The 21,639-nt window shown below is 38.2% G+C and overlaps 1 protein-coding gene across 1 annotated transcript; it reads right to left on the minus strand.

Annotated features, from left to right (window-relative positions):
* Nucleotides 1-3,103: 3,103 nt before the first annotated feature.
* Nucleotides 3,104-18,027, minus strand: LOC104113062 (uncharacterized). The gene is made up of 10 exons (XM_009623146.4): nucleotides 17,762-18,027; nucleotides 17,608-17,683; nucleotides 17,194-17,291; nucleotides 6,475-6,576; nucleotides 6,274-6,360; nucleotides 5,835-5,951; nucleotides 5,177-5,280; nucleotides 4,119-4,258; nucleotides 3,885-4,021; nucleotides 3,104-3,765 (listed from the first exon to the last, which is right to left on the minus strand). The coding sequence occupies exons 1-10, from the start codon at nucleotides 17,948-17,950 to the stop codon at nucleotides 3,589-3,591; spliced, it is 1,227 nt and encodes a 408-aa protein (XP_009621441.1). The 5' UTR covers nucleotides 17,951-18,027; the 3' UTR covers nucleotides 3,104-3,588.
* Nucleotides 18,028-21,639: the final 3,612 nt, after the last annotated feature.

The following is a 21,639-nucleotide window of genomic DNA, read 5'->3' on the forward strand; positions in this document are numbered from 1 at the left end:
TTGACCCGAGTTTAACTTTTGGGTTAACGATCCTGGATTGGTGATTTGAAGGCTCCAACAGGTTCCTATAATGATTTTGAACTTGGTTGTATGGTCGGAATTGGTTTGGGATGTTCCTGGAAAGTTTTGACTCTATTTGTTGAAGGTTGCCAATTTGAAGAATTTAGAGAGTTCTTAAGTTTCACCGATAGTTGAATGTGAAGTTATTGGATTTTGGTTGTTCTTCCGGAACTGAGGTTAAGTTCTTATTGTTGTATGGAACTTGTGTGCGAAGTTTAGTTTGGATCTGAGGTGCCTAAGTATGAATTAGATGCTTGGTTGGAAGTATTGAAGTTTTTGAACTTAAGAAAAATTCAACATGTGATTTGGCCTTTGATTCTTTGATGAGATGATTTCATATGTGTTTTGAGACCTTGGATTGAACTGGATAGTGTTTATGGACTTATTGGGATATTTGGACAGGGTCCCAAGGGGCTCAGGTGGGTTTCGGACCACTCGAAGCATGTTTGAGATTACTGATTTTACTGGTGTATGGTGTGCATCACGAACGCGGGAGATGGGTCACGTTCGTGATGAAGTACGTACGGCCCAGGAGTTTGGCCTTCGCATTTGTAAAGGAAGGGCCATGTTCTTATAAGGAGGCTAAATCCTTGGTCTTCGTATTCGCGGAAGGGCATGTCGCATTCGTGGAGAAGGCTGGGCAGAAGGCCTTCGCATTCGCGAGGTTCCTGTCGCATTCGCGATGAAATGATTTGGGCGGCGGCTGTGTAGTGCTTTGCGAACGCGAGGCTTAGGCCACGTTCGTGAAGGGTATTGCTGGCAGGGGTATTTTAAGTCCAGAACATTGGAATTTTGCTCATTTTTACCATTTTTGAGTTTAGAAGAACGAGCGGAGGAGATTTTGAAGAAGGATTTCACTACAATCTTTGAGGTAAGTAATTTTTACTTGGATTTAATCATATATCTTGATTCCTCATGAATTTCTACACCTAAAATATGGAATGTTAAAGTAAAATTTGGGTGTTTCGTCTATAACTTAAGAGAGTGTAAATTGAGGTTTTGAGCATTAATTTGGACTTGGATTTGAAAACTAAACATATATTTGGACTCGTGTGATTATGGGTAAACTGGATCTACCCCTGGACTTGGGTTTTGACCATGTGGGCCCGAGTTGACTTTTCTTGACTTTTTAAGAATTGATTAAAGATTGAATTTTTATTGTTTGGAATTGATTCCCATGATTTTATTTGACTTTACTAAGTATTATTTGGTTAGATTTGAGTCGATTGGTGGTGATTTCTAAAGGAAAGGCGGTTTTGGAGGGTTGATTTGGCTTCATAAGGTAAGTATCTTGCCTAGACTTGGCTTGAGGGAATCTATCTTAGAAGATTGTCCTTGTATGACTAATTGCTATGTATTGGGGGCGATGTATATGTGTGATGGCGAGCGTATATGAAAGTGTCATGGGCTATTCATGCTCTGGGTAGATGTTAGGCTACCTTATTCTTTGAATTTACATCATATGCTACTTATGACTTGTTGTTATTCTTGTGTAATTACGCGAGCTCTCCTAATTAGGCTAGAAACCATGCTTTAGGCTTTTGGACCTTATTGACAATAAATGGCTATTTGTGATATCATGTCGTACTTGTTCTAGTTGTACACTGTTCACATAAGCATGTCTTTGCATGTTAAATTTCTTACGTCCATATGCATCATTTCTTTTATTTATGGCGCATATGCACACACTCTGTATATGAAAACTCTCATATGGATTGAGGTTAAGGCACGTGAGTTGTCCGTGTAAGATGAGTATTGTGACACGTGAGTTGTTCGTGCAAGTTTTATTTTTATTAGCACGTGAGTTTTCCATGCAGCGCATGGATTTGGATTTGTCTCTCCGGAGTCAGATGAGCACCTATTGTACCTTGGGCCTTGTGTGCGCAGGTTTGTTGCACACTTGGAGAGTGTCGGTTGATGACATCGAGGGTTAATTATGCATAGACATTTTAGACTCATATTCATGGCATTTATAATAATGCGTTGCATGCATATCATATTTATATGCTTATTTGGTGTACTAATATGAGCTTTTGATCATTTTTACCTGAAAGCATGTTATTGTCTCTGTTAATTGTACCTAATCATCTTATATGTTGTTTCTGCTAGATTCTTGTATTGTATTTGTTTATGGATTGTTCAGGTTAAGATAGTAAGTATCAGTTGACCAATATTCCACTATTTCGGCGAGGTTAGTCTTGATACATACAGAGTACATTGGGTCCGTTATACTAATACTATACTTCTACACATTTTTGTGCAGTTCCAGATGTTGGTACTAGCAGATCTGAGGAGTAGATCATTGTTGTACTAAGGAGACTTGAGGTAGTGCAGTTCATTCATCCGCAGGCCTCGAATTCTTTTCAGGTTCAAGAATGTTAATTACTTCACACAGTGTTGTCTTATTTCAGATTGTTGTATTCTGACATTCTTAAAGGTTGTACTACTATTTTCACATATTGGTGTTGGTTTTATACTTATTTATGCTCTAGAACTCAGTTAGACTTGATATATTACTTCATTTCTGTTGTTTATTCAGTTGTTGCGTGATTTGGTTTGCCTAGCCGACGCATTTGGTGCCATCAGTCACGGGTGGGATTTAGAATCGTGACATCATTATAGTTGTGGCCGAAATGTTAAGTGACAGCTTGCAATGTGAGCTGGCCACACTGATTTGATTAGTTAGAGAGTTAGTTTGTTGATGATTCTGTTAGAGAACTTTAGTTACCAGTTGGCTAGATATTTTCCTTTATAATGGCTCATTATGCTATGTAGTAACAGTTCTCAAATTTTCTCTTCATCTGTTCTCTTCTGATCATTTCAACTGTTTTTATTTTATTCTTTTATAAAGATCTTTTGTTCATTTCAGCTAATTTCATTGTTGGCAAGGTTCTAATAATTTGACCCCTTTTCCCTTTTAATTGTTTGACTGCATGTGTTATTATTTAGTAGCAAACGATTTTACGTATTTGTCGAATTTTAAAGGTGATCAAACTCAACGGGGTCATGCATATCCAAGTGTGAGTGATAACTCCTACTTAGGTTGATTCAAGTATAAGCCATAGATATTTACAACAAAATATCGTGTACAAGCACATAATTTGGCACCTGAGTACATTATGCATCAACTTCTTGTATAAGAAACAACAGTTTTCCTCAACTACTAGTAGAGCATCTTTTTTATCATATCCAAAACTACTTTTTTTAATCTCTTAAATATTTGAGTATTTGCATTGCTGAACCACGGAGGAGCACTCGAGGCTGAGGATCACATCCATGCGCACAAGCTCAACAAATTGTTCGGTCATCCACCTACAAATACAATTCCTATAATTTCACCAACATCAAGAACTGCTGCCATGTAACCACCTTCATTAACCACTCTCTATCAAGAGCGACAGTTCCTTTCATCTTAACGCAGCAGCTTGTACCAAACAAGTCTTGTTCTTGAGAAGCTGTCGAGCACTGCTGATATGGTTTAGCACAGAACAAATGGAGTAGCTTCAAGCTTGCAAAACTTCTATGATATCAAGATGCAAGTGCAACTACAGAATGAGATTCCTGAATTGCATTTCCAGTAAGCAAAGGACTCTTCTGAAACTCATTTCTCAACTGTCCACAAGCAGCACTTGCATCAAGTCCCCGTGTTTGACGTACACTAGCAGTTACTTTACGAGATTCAAGAGCAGAGACAAAAGCAAGAACCTGCGCCAAAAAATTCAACGTGAATGCATCAATGCAAGATAAACTCAGATGAAGTGTTCGGAAGGAAGATAAATGGGGAAATCCATCAGCTAAGGTTGTAGAGATTGGACGAAGCATACTGATCTTTTGGATGGACGCTTATACTCCGAGCCCTCTATTGGATTAAATGGTATTAAGTTCACATGATGACCACGACCCCATTCATGAAGCAATTCTGCCAGTTCAATTGCATGCTCGACCGAATCATTCACTCCGGCTGCCAAAAAGCAAAAATTGGAAGTCACATACTTAGCACATGTTCTCTAGACAGTCCACCACAAAGGGGGAAAAAAAGAAAAGAATTCACTGAATACCTAAAAGTGTATATTCAAAGGAAACCCGTCTTCTAGTTTCCAGGAAGTAATCCCTGCAATCCTTCATAATTGCATTCAAAGGGTAGGACTTTGCACTTGGTACAATCTTTTCCCGAAGATTCTGATTTGGAGCATGTAAGCTGATGTACAGCGGTGAAACAAAGTAGAGATCAGAAATTCTAGATAGCTAAGGATAAATCAGCAGGGAACAAAAGAATGTCTCCGTTAATATGCAGCATCTTCACAGCTCTATGTAGGCCAATATAAGAGTCCTCGAGAAAACTTGTTGTAAAGTCCCAGTGAAAAAATGAAACTAATCACATCATGAAATATATAAAGTTCCACCAATATCTGAACTGTCCGTTCTAAATTCCTTGCCTAGAGTTTGCAGAAAACCACTCTTCAACTTTTGCAAATCCGGTTTTCTATTCAATGGCAAGAAAAAAAAAATGATTTAGGCCACAATCTCAGTACACTTGCTTCTTCTGCTACATCTTGTCCAGATCTGTTGGCCACACTTCTCTGAAATTAAGTGGGGTATCAACTTTCTTGCTACTGAAATGTGTTAGCTTCATGGTTTCTTAATCTAAAGTCGTCATTAGAGATTTGGTAGCAAACATCATTCTTATGCTTTTATTCAACATATGGGCTAGAACAATCCCCAAAGTAGTATAAAAGCCACATATCGGGAGGCAAGGACATTATGCGAAGGGGCACAAGAAAATCTATATGCTGTAAAGGGCTCAGACTAATCCTTTTTTTTATTTATAAAAAGGGCTCAGAATAATCTTTACAACATATTGCAAGAAGGAAATAAGCACCCAAAGTCCCACACCACTACCATAGCAGTGCAAAATATTCTGAATCTCATGGACACAACTAGCAGTTAATAATGAAAAGCCAAAAGTATCTGCTACCAGACATGCATTTCTCAGCTGTCATTTTAAGATTCTTTTTCTTCCCTTTTGTTGTGCTTCATTTGAGTTGTTAGTGTGTGTGGTGTGTGTGTGTGGGGGGGGGGGGGGGAGAGTTGAGGAGGTACAGGGAGTAACTACTACCTAAGAGCCAATGTTGACTGAAGTTTGTAAGATGCGAGCTTCTTTATGGTGTTTGGAACTCCAACAGTTGAAATCGTAATCATCCTTTGCCCAATCAAAATATCCTTATAAGAAAAGAAAGAATTCAAATTTCATACTATACCATATGAAATAACATGGAGCAATTTTGCTGCTTTTCTACAAAACTTAAAGGTCAACTATATGGAAGAATGATCCTACCACGCTTGTGTCAGCTCTTGGCACTTATTGTCCAGTGCTTTTATATTACTTCATCAAGTTTGATTTACATTTGAAGGAAAATATTTCTCTAGCAAGACATAATAGATCTCTCAGTCACTTGCATATTTCATACCCTCTGAAAAGGAGTAAGAACCAAGTGCCCACATTTTTCAAGGTGAATATTCATAGAAAGCTATTCAAGCAGCAGCCCAATTATGCAATGAAATGCATGTTTAAGCAATCGACACACCACTTAACCTTAGAAGCTTGAAGGCAACAGAATCTTGGGAGCCTTTTATACCAAGAGAAACATATAAAATACACACTTATGGACAGGAAATACGTTGTACCAGAAAACATTTAAAGTTCAATCAACATGTCAGACTCGAGGGAGTAACTCAAATGAACAAAAAGAGTCATATCAAGGATGTTACAAGACCTTATTCAGGCAACGATGTGCTTCAAGGACTTCTTTCATGTTCAACATTGGCTCCCCCATACCCATAAACACAACGTTTGTCACTCTCTGCTTGAATAGCTCTTCTATTGCCAAGACCTGCAGCAGTTAATTATAAATCAAAATAATCTCCATAAGTTTATGCCAGACATACCATGTTCTTGAATTTGGCATCAACTAGAAAACGAAAATCAATACGTGTGCCCACAGAATCCTCTTGACTGATCAAGTTAAAGTTCAAAACCATGACTGATAAAGGTAACAGCTTTTAGCAGCTATGGTATCTTAACAGGCCATCCATTTTCTATCCAAAATGATGGATAAAAAATCTATTGAAAATCCAACGATATAGCTTTTATAGCTACAAGAAAGCAATTATGAAGACGCGGGTATATATTAAGGGCAGAGATGCAAAGAAAACCTGATCAACAATTTCATGGCTCTTAAGGTTCCTTGAGAATCCTCCTTTGCCAGTGGCACAGAACGAACAGCGCAATGGGCAGCCCACCTGATTAGCAAAGAAATGAATGACCACAGCGGCAGAATAAAGATTAAAAGCCACATAAAATTTTAGTAGCTAATTCTGAGAGCATATATTTAATCAATGATGACAATAAGTTACCTGAGATGAAACACATGCTGTCAAGCGAGATGAACCATCATTGTCTTTAACTGGAATTCCAACAGTCTCGACCAATCGGTTGTCCTCAAGTTTTATTAACAACTGAAGATAAATATCAGGAATTCTAAGATAGTTAAAGAGGGAAAGGATGACAGATGAAAGAGATATGTACTACACAAGAGAATTCAACCTCCCAAAAATAATTATAACTTTTTTCTTTTTTCTTTTCCAGACCAAAAAAATTATAACTAAAAAGTACAATCTTAGGGAAGATTTAAATAAAAACACCAAGACATACAAAATAAAAAGCTGTCTCAGGGCATAACACAACTTGCTATATAGCATATGCTGGAGGTCCATTATCTAACTCATTCTTTAAAAGTCACTTCCAATTTGCTCTCCTTCAGTAGCTGGATATGGACACAACATCCTTCCGTGTTAACACAATCCTATCTTCCAGTTATGCCACACACACACACAACAGAAAAAAAAAAAAAAAAAAGAGAGAGAGAGACAGAAAGAGAGAACCAGTTATGTCCTAAAAAGTTCAGCTAGAAATTTAATTATTTCATTATTTCAACTTTAGCTTGAAATATTATTTGCAAATCAATGTTTGTCTTGTAATTTGGTCCGTTTTTTCAACTTTAACTCGAAATAGAGAATTTAAAGTTGAAAAACTGGTTTGAGGGTATTTCAAATGAAACAATGGTTTTCAATCAAAAATTTCAACATTTTTTCAAGTGATATTCATGTCTCCAAACACAGCTTGAACTTCCAGATACCCCTTTTCCAACTACAACTTCAAATACTCTTTTCAACTTCAAGTGAAAATCTTTTGTTTGTTTTCCTTTTCTGTTTTGTATTCGACCTCATTATCTGCTTCAGGATTCTTAATTCTCATCTTCCCTTGAACTTGCTTTAATTCTCATCTAGTCCCGTATTTACTTGTTGTGACCTTCCTCCATCCTCAATGCCAAGCTCCCAAATTGTTGGGCTTTGTTAAAACCTTTAGGTCCGTTAATCCTAAGCCTCCAATCTTCATAGGTGTTAAATAGTTATATCTAAATAATCCTAGTCCCATGTGTAGTAGGAGTAGAACATGTATTATATATATAGGGCTCATTGTATCATTGTTAATAAATCAATAGAATATTTTCCCATGTATTATTTCTCACATGGTATCAGAGCATGAGTGAGACACATCCGGGAAAGTCAGACAGTCATCGTGCGTCAATTTCCGGCAATTCTAGGGCAGATTTATGTCAAACTAATTTCCGTCGGTGTTCTGCAAAAACCAACACCACCACAAGGTCCCTCAACCCCCTGCGACCAAACCCTAACAAATATCTCCGGCAGCAGAGCTCTCACGCACCTATCAGAGCAAAAAATTTCCTGCGAGATCTGGTCCACGCACAGGCGCATGGGACCCCTTCCTGCTATTTTTTGGTCGACCTTCTTTGAGACAGCTTGTTCGCTAGGCTTTTCCGACTCTACCCATTTATGTTTCATCATATTCCGACAACTTTTTTATTTTTGGCGACTATTTGCAAATTCCGGCGACTGTTCCAGTTTCCGAATCAAGATTCGCCATCAAGAGAGGGAAGAGCCTTGACTTTAGGTTAGGCCGGTCTCATCATTCACGCAATTCCCCCGCCCATCAATTGATCACGCGAGTACGCATCCAGTCAGGCATCCAGTCAGCGCATAGCGAATGAAAAAAGCGTTCATCCTGGATTGCTCCAGCATGAAAGTTCCATTTCAGGCGGCTACAGTGTATTTTTTCTGCTGCTTCTCAACTGTTTTGTGACCCAACACAATTTTGGACCAACTTCGCCACCAATTTTTGTGACTTCGTACTTATTTGATCCAACCATGTCTCTCGGACTTGATGCATTTGGTTCCAAAAACAATGGAATTGGAAATTCAGCCTTTATGATTACTTTTGAACCCCTACTTGGAAGTTCAAATTATTTATCTTGGGCTTCGTCTGTGAAGTTGTGGTGTAAAGCTCAAGGTGTTCAAGATCGCTTAACCAAAAAGGCTAGTGAGGGAGATGAAAAGACCAAAACACAGTGGAAAAAGATCGATGCTCAGTTATGTAGTATCTTGTGGCGATATATTGATTCCAAGTTGATGCCTTTGTTTCGTCCATTCTAGGCATGTCATTTAGTTTGGGAAAAGGCACGTACTTTATACACTAATGGCATATCTCGTTTCTATGATGTGATATTGCGGATGACAAATTTGAAGAAACAGGAATTGGATATGTCGACTTCCTTGGGATAAGTACAGGCAGTCATGGACGAATTTGAGAAGTTGATGACAGTTTCTGCTAGTGTTGAAAATCAACAAGAGCAACGACAAAAGATGTTTCTAGTTCTTACACTCGCTGGACTTCCTAATGACCTTGATTCAGTGCGTGACCAGATTTTGGCTACTCCGATTGTCCCTACAGTTGATGAACTATTCTCTCGATTATTTCGCCTTGTTGCAGCACCTAGTCACATAGTGATCTCATCACACACGGTTGACTCAATTGTTCTCGCATCCCAGACAATGAAAAATCGGGTATCTCAGACTATGGAGAATAGACGAGGCGGAGGTTGTTTTGGATGGTCTTGACCCAAGTGTTCTTATTGTAATAGGCTTGGACACACTCGTAAGACCCGTGAGGTGTGTTACTCTTTGCATGGTTGACCATCTAAAAATGCTCATGTTGCTAAAACAGAGACGGCAGGTAACCAGAGGTTTTCTTTATTTGAAGGGGAATATAATGAGTTCCTTCAGTATCGAGCAAGTAACCAGACACCTCCACAAGTAGCCTCAGTTGCTCGGACTGATACTTCTGTTGCTGGTAATTCCTTTGCTCTGTTTCCCAGTCTACTACTCTTGGACCGTGGATCATGGACTCAGGCGCCTCAGATTTTTGGTAATAAGTCACTTTTGTCAAATATTGTTTATTCACAGTCTCTTCCCAGTGTTACTTTGGCCAATAAAGTCCAAACAAAAGCAAAAAGAGTTGGACAAGCTAATCCATTATCCTCAGTCACTTTAGATTTTGTTCTTCATATCTCTGGTTGTCCTTTTAATCTTGCATCGGTTAGTCGGTTGACTCGTGCCCTCCATTGTGGTATATACTTTATTGATGACTCTTTTGTTATGCAGGACCGCAGTACGGGACAGATGATTGGCACAGGGTGTGAATCACAAGGCCTTTACTACCTTGACTCACTCAATCCTTCCACAGCATGTCCAGTTACAGATTCTCCAGACCTAATTCACAGACGTTGAGGACATAAGTTTATCCAAGCTTCAAAAGACGGTGCCTAGTTTATCTGGTTTGTCTAGATTGTGAGTCGTGTCAACTTGGGAAACATACCCGAGCCACTTTTTCGCGTAATGTTGTGAGTCGTGCAGGGTCTGTTTTTTCTTTAGTTCATTATGATATATAGGGTCCTAGTAGAGTCAGTTCAACCTTAGGATTTCGTTATTTTATTAGTTTCATTGACGATTACTCAAGTTATACTTGGATTTTCTTAATGAAAAATGGTTCAGAGTTGTTTTTTATATTCCAGAGTTTTTGTGCAGAAATAAAAAACCAGTTTGGCGTTTCTATTCGTATCTTTCGTAGTAATAATGCCTTAGAATACTCATCATCTCAATTTCAGCAGTTTTTGACTTCTCAAGGAATTATTCATCGGACAAGACTTGTCTGTATACCCCCCAGCAGAATGGGGTAACAGGGAGAAAGAATTGACACCTCATTGAGACTGCTCGCACACTTCTAATTGAGTCTTATGTCCCGCTGCGTTTTTGGGGTGATGCAGTTCTCACGGCTTGTTATCTAATTAATCGAATGACTTCATCTTCCATCCATAGTAAGATTCTGTATTCAGTATTGTTTCCTCAGTCACCCTTATACTCTATTCCTCGTGTGTTTGGGAGCACATGTTTCGTTAGTTAGCTCCTCATGCTCTCAAGTGTCTTCCTTGGTTATTCTCGAGTTCAAAAGGGATATCGTTGCTACTCACCTGATCTTCGTAGGTACCTTATGTCAACCGATGTCACATTTTTTTATTCTCGACCTTACTTTACCTCTTATGATCACCTTGATATATCAGAGTTCTTACCTATACCGACTCTTGAGGAGTTTACTATAACTCCTACATCTTCCGCCACATAAATCTTACCCATACCGACCATCGAGGAATCTAATGTTGCTCCTCCTAGATCCCCAGCCACAGGAACACAACTTTTGACTTATCATCGGCGTCCGCGTCCGCGTCCAACATCAGGTCCGGCTATTTCACGTCTTGCACCTGACCCTGCTCCTACTATGGACTTGTCTCCTCTTAGTCAACCAATTGCACTTCGGAAAGGTATACGGACCACACTTAATCCTAATCGCCATTATGTCGGTTTAGGTTATCATCGCCTGTCATCATCCCATTATACATTTGTATCTTCTTTGTCCTCTGTTTCCATCCCTAAGTCTACAGGTGAAGCACTATCTCATCCAGGATGACGACAGGCTATGATTGACGAGATGTCTGTTTTACATTCGAGTGGTACTTTGGAGCTTGTTCCTCTTCCTTCAGGTAAATCTATTGTTGGTTGTCGTTGGATTTATGCGGTCAAAGTTGGTCCGGATGACCAGGTTGATCGACTTAAGGCCTGTCTTGTTGCCAAAGGATATACTCAGATATTTAGGCTCGATTATAGTGATGTCTTCTCTCCCATGGCAAAAATAGCATTAGTCCGCCTTTTTCTATCTATGGTTGTTGTTCGCCATTGGCCTCTCTATCAGTTGGATATTAAGAATGTTTTTCTTCACGGTGATCTTGAGGATGAAGTTTATATGGAGCAACCACTTGGTGTTGTTGCTCAGGGAGAGTCTAGTGGCCTTGTATGTCGCTTGCGCCGGTCACTTATGGTCTAAAGCAGTCTCCTCGAGCCTGATTTGGTAAGTTCAGAACAGTTATCCAGGAGTTTGACATGACTCGTAGTGAAGCTGATCACTTTGTGTTTTATCAGCATTCTGCTTCAAATCTCTGTATTTATCTGATGGTTTATATTGATGATATTGTTATTACCGGCAATGATCAGGATGGTATTACTAAGTTGAAGCAACATCTGGGCAGATTAAAGTATTTTCTGGGTATTGAGGTCGCTCTGTCTAGCTCAGGGATTGTGATCGCATAACGAAAGCATGCCTTAGTTATTTTTGAGGAGACAGGAATGACAGGCTGTAGACCGTTGACACTCTGATAGATCTGAATTCTAAACTTCTGCCAGGACAGGGGGAGTCGCTTAGCGACCCTGCAAGATATAGGCGGCTGGTTGGTAAATTGAATTACCTCACAGTGACTAGACCTGACATTTTCTTTCCTGTGAGTGTTGCAAGTCAGTTTATGGATTCTCCATGTGATAGTCATTGGGATACAGTCGTCGCATTCTTCGGTATGTAAAGTCAGCTTTAGGCAAAGGGTTATTGTTTAAGGATCAAGGCCATGAGCAGATTGTTGGGTACTCAGATGTTGATTGGTCAGGATCACCTTCTGATAGACGTTCTACGTCTGGATGTTTTGTTTTGGTAGGAGGTAATTTGGTGTCTTGGAAGAGCGAGAAACAGAATGTGGTTGCTCGGTCTAGTGCAGAAGCAGAATATCGAACAATGGTTTTGGCAATATGTGAACTAGTTTGGATCATACAGTTGCCCAACGAGTTGAAATTTGGTGAAATCAATCAGATGAAACTTGTGTGTGATAATCAAGCTGCCCTTCATATTACATCAAATCCGGTGTTCCATGAGAGAACTAAACACATTGAGATTGACTGTCATTTCGTCAAAGAAAAGATACTCTTATGAGACATTGCTACAAAGTTTGTGAAGTCGGATGATCAGCTTGCAGATATTTTTACCAAATCCCTCACTGGTCCTCGTATTAGTTACTCCATCCGTTTCAATTTAGATGACACAATTTCCTTATTAGTCTGTTCCAAAAAGAATGACACATTTCTATAATTAGAAATAATTCAACATTAAACTTTTTATTTTACCAATTTTACCCTTAATGAGAAGCTTTTATAACCACACAAATATCATGGCCCCACAAAGCTTTTACCCCTTAAGCTTTTAAAACCACAAGTTTCAAAAGTTTTCCTCTTTTCTCTCAAACTCCGTGCCAAGTCAAACTACCTCATCTAAATTGAAACGGAGGGAGTACATATGTAACAAGCTCGGTACATATGATTTGTATGCACCGGCTTGAGGGGGAATGTTAAATAGTTATATGTAAATAATCTTAGTCCCATATGAAGTAGGAGTAAAACATGTATTATATAAATAAGGCTCATTGTATCATTGTTAATAAATCAATAGAATATTGTCCCGTGTATTATTTCTCACACTAGGAGATGTGAGTATGTTCTAATTTGTTAGTGGGTACTTCTTTACTCCTTATTTGTTTCCCATAGAAAGTCCCTTAGCAGTTTGCCCATGGTTGCAGGCAGCATTAGAGACATGTAGTAGGTGGAATACCAGATGGAGTGTTCTTTATCAGTATCTCATTTAATCCTTTTGGAATAGATGTTTCTTTTACCTTTAACCTTCCTGATTTTCTCTGCCCTCTCAATCACCAGATTAGATGAATTAGAAATGAAGTTATCCGCAACAAGGTGGGTGTGGCCCCGATGAAGGACAAAATGCGGGAAGCGAGACTTAGATGGTTCGCCATGTGAAGAGGAGATGCACAGATGCACTGGTGAAGAGGTGTGAGAGGCTGGCATTGTAGGGCCAACGGGTCAACGAAGAGGTAGAGGCAAGCCGAAGAAGTATTGGGGAGAGGTCATTAGGTAAGATATGGCTTTGTTCCAGCTTATTGAGGACATGGTCATGGATAGGAAGGTGTGGAGGTTGAGAATAACAGTAAAGGATTAGGTAGTCGAGCGTTGTCCTTGTTTGTATCAGTAGCTTTGATACATCACTTAGTGTCTTTCGTGTATTTTCGTATTCCTAGATTTTTGTTATTACTTGTTGTTGTCTTTGTTTCGGTTTTCTAATTGCATTACCTTGGTGTTAGTTTTGTATTTTCGCTTCGGTTGTCAGATTGGTTTGCTTGTTATTGCCCTTCCCTTTATCTTTCCTGAGATGCGGGTCTACCAGAAACAGCCTCTCTGTCTTCTTAAAGGTAGGGGTAAGGTTTGCGTACACTCTACCCTCCCAGACCCCACTTGTGGGACTACACTGGGTATGTTGTTGTTGTTGTACTTACTTAACATCTTTATTTCTTTAATTGAGGGAAGGGAAAGAAGTTTTCGAAAATTCAAAACACCAACACATGTGACATGTATAATTTGGTTATCCGATTTCATCTGTATCAACTCAAGTTTCAGAGGTAGAAACAGACCAACTCAGAATCCATAGCGTTAGTATACGATTGGCTGGACCCACGCTGATCGAAACAAGTAACCTGAAGATAGTGCGTTAAACTAAGGGAACAAAAGAAATTGGGTAAGAGGCCCACATGTCAAGAAGGCCGAAGTATTGTGCATTTGTTTCGAATTCGCACAACACTCAAAAGCAGGGCAATGCAATCCCATGCATTTTCGTCTAAAAACCCCATCACAAAACAGCACGGTAAGACTCCTCAGTTGAGCAGCCTTCATGAAGCATATCGTGTCGTTTTAAGTCATTCCCAGTCTCCTAAGACTCAAACCCACTTCTGCTTGAACAACGCCGACTAAGAACCCATTGTTATGCAACCACTAATGATACACATCCATCTATTCACGTCATGCCCAATTCACCTAAGACTTAGACCAACTTTTGTGGGACATGCAGTCGAAGATCCCATAAGAGGGCGACCACTCATTACGTGTATACATCATGCACAAGTCCCCATGTAATTAATATGTACACCAAACAACCCCTAAAGTAAGTAACAAGATGTTCTTCTGAATACAGATACTTTCAACCCAAGCTTATGGAGATGTATAGAAATCATCCTTAAATTGGCCCCAAAAAAAAGTCTCTTGAACTTATTTTAAGCTTCAGACAAATTAATGCGTTCAAGGAAGAATGTTTTCCCTTTTCTTCTCTAGTCCCCCTAGACGATCCATGCAAAAAATGGTCTTTCCTCTTCTCAAATGGCAAAGTCGCCAAACAGTCCAACGACGCTTCATTTTACATGTGCAACACTAAAAGAAAGTCTACATTTCAGTATAAATGTTTTAATTAAATACTACATCTCTCTCTACGAGTTATTGATCGAGGTTTAAACTCTCGAGCCATTTTTGTCAATAATTTCTGACACACCCAATTATTGGAATTGCGCGAAAAATGGCACCAGTACGGAAAAAGATTCAGCCTTTACGATGGTAATAATTCCTCTTTAATTTGCATTCGCACTTTCCTGACATGCGATAAAAGCTTGATAATGCTTTTAGCCTATTTATAATCGTGGAACCCATTTAGATGGATTGGAAGCATAATAAAGTTAAAACGGTTTTCCATATGATGATTGAGGAACATTTAGGTAAATCCAAGTGAAAATACAGTTTAGTGTAAATGATAGGGCAAGGGACTTTCTATTGTGTCCAGCAACAAAGAGAAGAGCTACATCTTCAACTAACGAGCAAATATGCCAATTCCATAGACATTGCAAAATTTAGAATAAGGTTTGCATGTAACATGGTTGCAAGAGAATGGACTTATTAAAGCATTAGGATCAGAAATGCTCATGTCATGGGACCATAACTGAGTGATTAGTGGACCACATGCAGCACGTGTCAGTGAGATATAAAATATCCATCAATCAAGGGAGGTTCATGGTATTGTTTGGAAGAAAGCCCACATAAAGACACATTCATTGTGCAACAAAACCAAGCATCCTCATGATCCTTGGTGGTATGTGTTCCCCCGGGATTGGCTCTCTCCATAGGATGGGACAAATTTTTCTTTATCCGTACTAATTTTGGCTTTGGGGCCTTGGCTATCATAGTGAGGTGTGAAAGCACTATGTAGCACATAAGCAATGTATGTCGTAGTTGCATCAAGCTATTTGTTGGCACTAGGATCTTGTTTCAATAGTGCTAATGTCATTCTGCACCTTCTCCAACCGACACTATAGATTCTGAGCTGGTTTGTTTCTTTGGAACTTTGTCGTATGCTTTCTCCAAATCAATGAACAGTACATGCAAGTCTCTCTTCCTCATCCTATAGTGCTCCACCAATCTCCTTATAAGATGAATGACTTCGGTAGTCGATCGTCCCGACATGAAGCCGAACTGGTTCTCGGAAATAGACAATCCTCCCCATCCTCATCTCCACCACCCTCTCCAAAATTTTCATAGTGTATCTTAGCAGCTTGATATACCTATAGTTGCCTTCAAAACACCAACATACAGGCATTAGTTTTAACTTCTAAAGACATGGAAAGCTCCTACCACCATATAGTCAGTACAGCTACTAAAATCATACTTTACAGCTCCTCTCAATCCAAGTAGTTATTCGAAATCATAATTTGGTTGATACTTCATCCATGCACGATGAGGTGAAGCCATATTACAGTTGTTCTGGGGCTAGTGGGATATTTGGGTCAAAAGAGGTCTAACATTAAATGGTTCATGACAGGAAGGATTCACAAGAATATGAACTCCATCGGCAAAAAGTCAACCTGTTGAAGAATAAAAAAAGAGGTTGAAAAGTCAATGCTACTAAAAAACATCACTTTGTCATCTAAAGTGACAGAGCAACGCAAACCGAGTTCTCCCATGGGTGAAATGATGCGCCTATGAGAACAACATGCTTCAAAAATGAGGCATAGAGTGCTTGAGCAAAAACTGGTCAATGCTTTGAATCTGACTTTAATAAATGTAGAAAAAGGAAAAACAGGACCTCTTGCTATGTAGATTCTAGGTCTCCTCTCCATATACATATCAATGTTTTCACTGCCCTCGTTTTCTTCTACGACTGTTTCTCTGCTACATCGTCTGCTTCATGTTATTTTCATACACAAATAATCTTACTACTTCTTGCAAACTTCTCTTTTGCTTCTTTTTTCTACTCTCTTAGTTCAGTTACTAAAGTAACTAAACATGAGGTTCAATACTGCAACTTAATTTTCTAATAATTGACTAGCCGAATATAAGTATTAATTTTGTGATTGAAGTTATCTTTCTGTGGTCTTAGTGAAATTATATTTTATTGATGTCTGATTAGAATTGTTGGATTACTATAAAAGTTGTCATTATTATATACTGGAAACTGAAGTTAGCAACTTGATGTTATAAACATATATTTGGTACTTCTTGTACTTTTCAAAAATGTGCACTTTACTTCTAAGATGTGTGCACTCCCATTCTCGATTTTCACTTTAAGATCCCATGAGTTCTATCTCTTTTTGCTCTTTGCGCTTTTCATACTGCAAAAAGACTGCACTCCATGGTATAATGGAGGCACCAGACATAAAAAATGGAGTCACCACATGCCAAAATGCCTTGTATAGGTATATCGACAATCTAGGATCAGCTTCAACTGGCCATCTTTTTGTATAGTCATTAAAATAACACCAGACTAAACAGTCAACCAAAGTTAAGCACACAAGAAAGTTATTTCTAAATGAAATTAACTGGAAAACTACTATACTTAGGGCAACAAAAAATCTGTAACCACTAACACACAGCATAACCAAAATATAAGCATGCAAGAAAATTCACCTTGATGGTCCCATCAGCTGCGGTGACTGCTTTATGAATTGGGGACCTTCCAACCCTCCATCCTGCTTCTTCTAAATCGTATCTGAATGCCAACGGCACTACAAAATTTAAGTAATTACAAAACGTAAGAGCAAGCATAAAAATTAAACAGACTTTGCTCTTCTTTTTTTTTGATTTGCACCGGGTGTCCGAGTCTCTTTGAGACCCGACTAATCCCGGGGTGCACAGGCCCTCGGCAAGGAGTTTCCCGCAAGTGCACCACGGTTAATTCAGGTTTTACCCGGTCCGATGGAAACCCAGGCTCATTACAACCAGGCCAACCGCTGAGGGTTCACACTTTGCTCTTAAATAAATAAAACTAGAAAACGATTTCCAACAGTAAGAAAGAAATAAGGGCTAAAACAAAAAACTCACGCTGACTAAATTCCTGAATTTCCTTGACCTTTCTCTTGTAGATGAGATGATACAGCTGTTTACCTCTAAAACTTTTCTGTAGCACGTTAAACCGAGTAATTAAGTGGAGTACTATTTAACAGTTTGGTTACAAATTGTTGGGCTGTGAACAAACCTGACCAAAGTCGAGCGCTATTTGCTGAAGTTGTTCGTCCGACAAGCCAAGGAGGACGTGCGAATCCATTTGAGAAGCCTTCTTGAGTGAGGGTACTCTGACGCTACTGGAGGCGACTGTAAAAGTGCGAGACCGTAAGGCCCGTGCGAGGGGAAGTGAGCAGCCGTACTGAAGAACAGCCATCGCCATTTCAGCTCAAACCTCAGAGTGTTATCTCTCAAGAGGATAAACCCAAAAATAAACCTCTATGGATTTTAAATGATATAATAATATAGGAATTAAATAATAAAGGGACTTTAGTAAATTTTATAATGTTTGGTTAATTATAGATTTTTATTTTTAATTTTAACCTTGAATTATTTTAAAGGACATTGGAAAAGTAACTTCGAAGAAGGGCATCTTTGTAATTTGAGTTTTATTTCGAGATTATTAATTCAAAAATTGTTATCCCACTCTCAATATGGAATTTAATTTGTAAGTTGCTTATCCTAAAATTAAAAATTCAACAAAGTACGGAATAAACTAATTCAGTATTTTTATCTCGGGATTGTTATCTTTTATTACAACAAACAAATGATCAGTTGGAGTCAAAGAAAAGGGAAAGGAAAGATACTCATTAGATTTATTTTTTTTTCATTAGAGGTCCTTTAAACTTGTGAAAGATTTTCATTTAAACAACTTAACTAAGTATCCGAGCTATTGAACACCTAAATTCTTTATTTAATGTGTGTCTATTGAATACTTAATTGACAATTAAAAGTATGAATCTCAATCGTTATGACATGGCCAAAAAAATAAATAATCACATATTCTTTCATTCTTTTCTCCAAAGCAACTTAAGTAGTTTCTCTTCAATTTCATCCTTGTCACGGTCAAACAATAAAAGTGAGTGATACGCTCAAATTATACCTTTACAATAGAATAAGCAGTCATCGTTAAATATAGAACCAACGAGGTTGGGTCGAATCCCACATAGAATACAAATGTAACGCCCTACTGAAAGTCTAATATTTTTATGATAGTAAGTAAAAAGGTTGAAATCTATACCTAAAAGCAAATAGATTAATGGGTTAAATACTACAACACAAGACTAATTTTATATTGTGTAACAAGTAGGTAAAGGGACTAGAGTTGTGGTTTCCATCGGAAGATAATGTCAATGGGGTATGTAGTATAACCAATGTAATGATGTGATATTATGAATAATAATAACTAAACTTTTATTAAAGGTCTCTTGACTCATTAAATAAATATCACTCTTAGATTCTCTCAAAGTTAAAGTGTGTGAATGTGAACACTCAATATATGTTAAGTTAAACTCTTTCTATCACTAGGTTGAATTTATTATATGGGGTTTAAGCCCCAAATTCATACTATTTACTCTTTTCGAAGCTTAACTCTCTTTTTCAAGTAAAGTTTAAGGTAAAATGGCATTATTAGATGTTTGAAAGCACCAAATAACTAATAAAGCATAAAGAATAAATAGAAAATATAAACTTCAAAAGACATGTGCTTTTATATTCATACCCGTTCACTTAACAATAAGGAAGTCTTTAATTCCTAACTAAGATATTTAGGTAGACATTAAGGATAAAGAAAGGATACAATAGTTAATGGGAACCATTGATTCTTACAATGCAATGAAGAAAATGAACAAAAAAGATAGATTCTCTTTGTCTTTAAAGCTTCACCAACCAGAAAGAATAATATTTAATGAGGGAGGCAAAGGTTTGAACAAGATTGGCCCACAAAACCCTAAAGGTTTTGTTTATAGTATCTGTAAATGTATACAAAAATCTGACAAAAAGGTTCCCCGATATCCTTTTGCGATCGTAAAATGGATCGTAGACCTGGTATTCGATTCGCAAAATCACCCTAGGGTTCGCAAATTGTACCTCTAGGAAATGGACCTAGAACGTCTAATATGGATTGCAGATCGTAAAATAGATCGCAAACTGGATTTGTGATACGCGGAGTGGTTCGGTTCTTCACAGACTGAATTTTTCCTTTTTGGATCTCTCATTGCAAAGTCGTTTTGCATCTTGCATGTCAGTTCTGTGACTCGTAGAATAACTCGCAGAATGCTCTCCAAAAACTATCAAGTTCTAGCTTCTTTTGTGGCTACCTACTTTCCTTTTGCGGCTCACATACCCTTTCTCCGGCTTGAAGAATTTCTCGCAACACTTCCCACAAATATGATTCGACACTATTGCTTGTTTCTTACTCCTAGACTCAAAATTCCTACAGAAACATTAAATAATATAAGAAATAATAGAAAATATACGTAAAGGACATTAAAGCTTATGAAACGGTATCAAAAGTGCCATATTTTTCACGGGATATTAACACCCCTAACTTAAACTCTTGCTTGTCCTCAAGCAACTAAAATACAACATACACTATAGGCAGAGGCGGATGTAGAGTATTGACGACGGTTTTAATTGAACCCATAACTTTCCAAGCGGAGTAAAAATTTATAAGTAAATATTCGTTAAAATTATAAAAATAGTAGATATAAACCCATAACTTTAAAAATACAATGAGTTCAATGCTAAAACCTTAAAAATTGAACCAATAAAGTTTAAATCATGAATCCGCCTTTGACTATAGGCTAAAAAATTCCTAAGCTTTACAATGCGAGAATGACTACAGTTGATACTAACTATTAATTACAAGCATACGACTTTATTAGAGTTAACCCCTCAATTTTCAAAACAAGAACCCAAGAGTGCTTAACTATCAAACAATCACCTCTATGAATATCATACCATAGGACTGCCCTGATTTTAAATCGCCACTAACTCAAAGATCACATAGGACTTTTTCATGGCTTGTAGCGTAGGCCTGGGAACGGGTAGGATAAGTATTTGGGATAAAAGTAATTGTGCCCTCCTAGATTACTACCCACATTTTTCTTTTTAGACACTTTGCTTCTTTTCCTGCCATAGAGCCGTGTTGTGAGTTATATTTGGATCGGGTTGTACGCTGCAACGGATTGATATTTGGATCGGTTTGCACGCCACAACGGATTGATATTTAGATCGGGTTGCATGCCGCAACAATTATATTGATTATTGATTAATGCTTAGGTCAGGATCCACCCTCTGCAGTCTGATATTATAGTAAGCGCGAACATAGAGATATATGTGCTTTGGTGACGGAAATTTATGCCAGGCACTCATACAATACTGAGTGTGATTGCCTATGATGGTGAAGGGTATTTGTTCCAGGCACCATGATTTTGCTGAGAGTGAGAGTACTTGATGATTTCACTGTGATGTTATTGACTTGATATGTACAATGATATGTAGGCATAGTGATGTATTTTCCTCATGCTAGCTGGTAAATGAAATGTCTTATCTGTATTGGGCCTCGATTGTTATACTTGGAAAGAATTTCTAACTTCTCGTAATTGTGAACGAGGGAAACGTGATATCTTTTAAGTTATTTGTTCTTAGTGTCTTCATTATATTATGAGTTGTTATTGATTATTGGTGTTGGTCACTGACTTTCTTCCGAACTCGTCACTGCTTTCAGCCCAAGGTTATTTTATTACTAATTGAGTATATGGGGTCGATTGTACTCATACTACACTCTGCACTTCATGTGCAGATCTAGGTACTACCCTGCGCGGTGATTGCTAGAGTTGCATTGGTACCAGCTTGTGGAGACTATGAGGTAGTATGTCATCTGTAGACCTTGAAGTTCTCTTCCATTTTTATATGTTATTATTGTTCTATTGTTCAGACATTTGTATTGAGGATTTATCCATGTATTGAGATTCTATAGTGCTCATATACTCGTTGACACAATATCTTTGGGATGGTTGTAGTAGTGTTATCGCTTGTTTTTCTCAGATATTTCATGATATTTCCGCT

This window comes from Nicotiana tomentosiformis, chromosome 9 (assembly GCF_000390325.3).
Source record: "Nicotiana tomentosiformis chromosome 9, ASM39032v3, whole genome shotgun sequence".
NCBI lineage: Eukaryota > Viridiplantae > Streptophyta > Magnoliopsida > Solanales > Solanaceae > Nicotiana > Nicotiana tomentosiformis.

Excerpts from the sequence above, each read along its gene's own strand:
- LOC104113062 (XM_009623146.4), bottom strand. The coding sequence starts at position 17,950 with ATGGCGATGGCTGTTCTTCAGTACGGCTGCTCACTTCCCCTCGCACGG. Across the intron at positions 6,577-17,193 it reads CAGCTGATGGGACCATCAAG|TTGTTAATAAAACTTGAGGA; the intron begins GTGAATTTTCTT and ends ATTTATCTTCAG. Across the intron at positions 4,022-4,118 it reads CTTTGAATATACACTTTTAG|CCGGAGTGAATGATTCGGTC; the intron begins GTATTCAGTGAA and ends GCTTTTTGGCAG.